The 3,126-nt window shown below is 32.2% G+C and overlaps 1 protein-coding gene across 1 annotated transcript; it reads right to left on the bottom strand.

The window, feature by feature from the left end:
- Window positions 1-1,477, bottom strand: LOC129573187 (uncharacterized). The gene is made up of 3 exons (XM_055453485.1): window positions 1,399-1,477; window positions 533-686; window positions 1-314 (listed from the first exon to the last, which is right to left on the bottom strand). The coding sequence occupies exons 1-3, from the start codon at window positions 1,459-1,461 to the stop codon at window positions 1-3; spliced, it is 531 nt and encodes a 176-aa protein (XP_055309460.1). The 5' UTR covers window positions 1,462-1,477.
- Window positions 1,478-3,126: the final 1,649 nt, after the last annotated feature.

Genomic DNA, 3,126 nt, shown 5'->3' with positions numbered 1-3,126 from the left:
TTATCCATGTCCAACGCTCAATTCATTCACGTAGTCATTTTTGATTCGTCGTGATTGTCTGACGCCGAATGGATGTGCGACCGATTTGTTCACTTCGACCACTGGCTTCAATTTATCGGCTTCCGTATTGAAATTCGGCGACGGATAAAATTTCACGCGCTCAACTTTGGCCTTTTCATTCGATTTGTTCAGAATGGATTTCGGCGGCAGTGCTAGTGGATCGTCACCGAAAACTGATCGATATGATTTTGTTCTTACAATGAAAATAGCGTGAAACAAACTAAAAACACATCCCCAGAGATAGAGCAGGACAACTGGAAAATTGGAAAATATGGTTTTGATGACTGATTTGAACAATTTTAGGCTTAATTGAAATGATTCGAAAATAAAACGTTTTGATTCAAAGCAAAAGTCTTGAAAATTAATGCAAAAATAAAAACAAAAACAAAAATTAACGTCTCATTTTCATAACATTAAGTAAATAAAAATCGATTTCGATGCACATTGCACAAGAAAATAAAATCCAACGTACACATTACAAATGACAACAAGATCGCGTACATGATCAACACGCCCAAATTAACCGCTCTTTTTATTGTGATCAACACAATACAAAACAGCCAACAAGTAAGACTCAGTCTGATCACATCGATTATAATGTACGGCAACAACAGCCATGGATTCATCTAACGGGGAATAAGAATGAAAAATTGATTATTTTTTCGAAAAGAAAAAAAGAGAATGAAAACAAGACCGCAGAGCTTCGCTTCGCTCCGCTCTGCGTTCTTGAGTTTTTAGTTACTTAATCTATTTTGTTGTTTCACAACAAACTATTTTTTGGCGCACTACATGAAATGTATTTCATCAAAGTAACTTTGAAATAATATATAAGAAACAAATAAAATGTATGATAAAATATAGTTTGGAAAAATAAAAAAATTGTATGTCAATCTTTTATGTATATAAGTGTTATATATTAAATCTTCATTAGTGCACCGGTTTTAAATCAAATAAAGAATATGAGCATATAATTCAAATTCACCAACATTTGTTTGAGTAGTCAAACTTGACCGAGAAAAAAAAACAGATTAGAAGCTCTACATTTCATGTAGTGCTAAAAAGTGAAGAGTTGAAATCAAGATAATTTGATTTTAGTCGATCGACATGGGAAAATGGAATGGGGATTTGATGAATTAATAAAATTCGTTTTTTTATTGCCTTGAAATAATTGAAATGAAAAAAAGTTTAAATAAATGAATAATTTTAAACCAATTAAAATTAAGTGATATGAGTTTTCTTATCCTTCACAATCAGCAATGAACAAATGTACAATAGTAGTATAGTGGATACATTGATGATACGGTTGATGTCAATGAATGAGTTATATTTTGAACTCACGAAATACGCTCCAATTACATCCAACACGCATGCCACCAAAAACGAACCATGAACGCTTAACATCGTTATGTGATACGAGTCCTTGTCTACAATGAGAATTCATTTGGAAACAAAATGAAAAAAAAAACAAATCAAGGAAGTCTTTAAATTAATTGGTAAATTTACGTGGAAAAACAATTTTCGGCCACGGAAAGCGAATGAACATTGTGCAATAAACAACCGGAAAGAAAAATTAAGAGCAAAAATTGGAAAATAGAAGAAAAATCAAAGAAAAAAATGATTTTGAACAATTTCAGATTTTCATTTGAACAACGAGAACAATTGCGGGAATAAGCAAAATGAACACGAAAAAGTTGTGATTTATTCGAAAGAAAAATAAGAATTATTAGAAAAAAATCATATGAAGAAAAATGGATTAAAAAAACTAAATAATCAAATGATTCTGGACAGAATAGGAGAAAAAAATCAATTCAAAACATAAAAAAATGTCATTTTTCTTACTGTCATCCATATCCCGAAATGCCTCTAAATAGCTTCTATCTAGATCGTTTTTTTCGATGAAACGCACCATAGTTTTGGAGAGTCTGCTAAACCAATCGGGGCCCTCTAACGCTAGTATTGTGCCATAAATTGTTACTTCAATCTGAAAATGTCGAGACAAATTCGTATTTTTTTTTCCTTGAAACACAAAAAAGAATGAAAAGTAAGTTCGTACAAATGAAACAACTCCAACAACCATAGACCCAAGTCGAACGGAACAATACGAACAGAAGTCACTGAATAAGGGCATTGTTTCAAGGTTAAATCACAACCAACAGAATTATATTTGTTTTCCATCGAACGTCTATTTTCCTAGGCTAACCAATTTCAACTGAATCAACACTTTTTAGTTCATAATACATTAGGCAAATATTTGGTTGGAATCAATTAACTGATAAACCCACCTCATTCATTCCCTTTTAATGTTCAATGCATTGATTCGGTTCATTCGTGAGATAACGATCGGAAAATCTGTGAAGTTGGCGAGTAATCGATATGTTTGAACATTGAATCGAATCATAGTATTAGTGGAATAGAGCCATTACCACACTACATTGTATTATGTTATACGGTTCCACCGAACGGTTGACGAATGTAGTAGTTTTCCGTCGAAAAATGGCCTTCCCATACAGGGAATGCCATTAATAATTACGTACACGTGTAGTCCATGTCGTGTACCTTCAAATTGAGGAAATGCATTAAATGGATTTGTCCGGATTTGTCCGGATTTGTCCAGATTTTTCAATGTAAACATTCAATCTAAGGTTGAAAATCTGGTTTCATACAACATTTTATGCAATAAAAGCACTAATTTGCCACGTTCCACATAAGTGGATTTATGACTCATGTTTCAAATATATAATCATTGCAATGATGGCTCATGTGCATATCTCTCCTTCATTCGTATTGGGTATGAAACAAAGTAGAATCAAATGAAAAAGAAGAAAATGAATGAAACGATTATCGGTTTCAAATCATCTAATTTCATTAATGATGATACGAATCTTGTGATTAATCGACATGTCGACCAATGAACTCGTTTCTCCCTCTTTTCATCCACAACAAACTTATTTTCTTCTTTTTTTAAAATTATTTTACAAGCAAAAATTCTTCTTGAATGCTTATTTTTGTTGTAAGAATATACCCGTCGAAAAAATGCCCTAAAAAATTCCAAATAAAAAGAGTCGA

This window comes from Sitodiplosis mosellana, unplaced genomic scaffold (genome assembly GCF_009176505.1).
Source record: "Sitodiplosis mosellana isolate CC-2019 unplaced genomic scaffold, AAFC_SMos_1.0 Smas_scaffold_5998, whole genome shotgun sequence".
NCBI lineage: Eukaryota > Metazoa > Arthropoda > Insecta > Diptera > Cecidomyiidae > Sitodiplosis > Sitodiplosis mosellana.
Note: the sequence above shows the minus strand (reverse complement) of the source record. Positions and strands in the feature narration are given on the sequence as shown.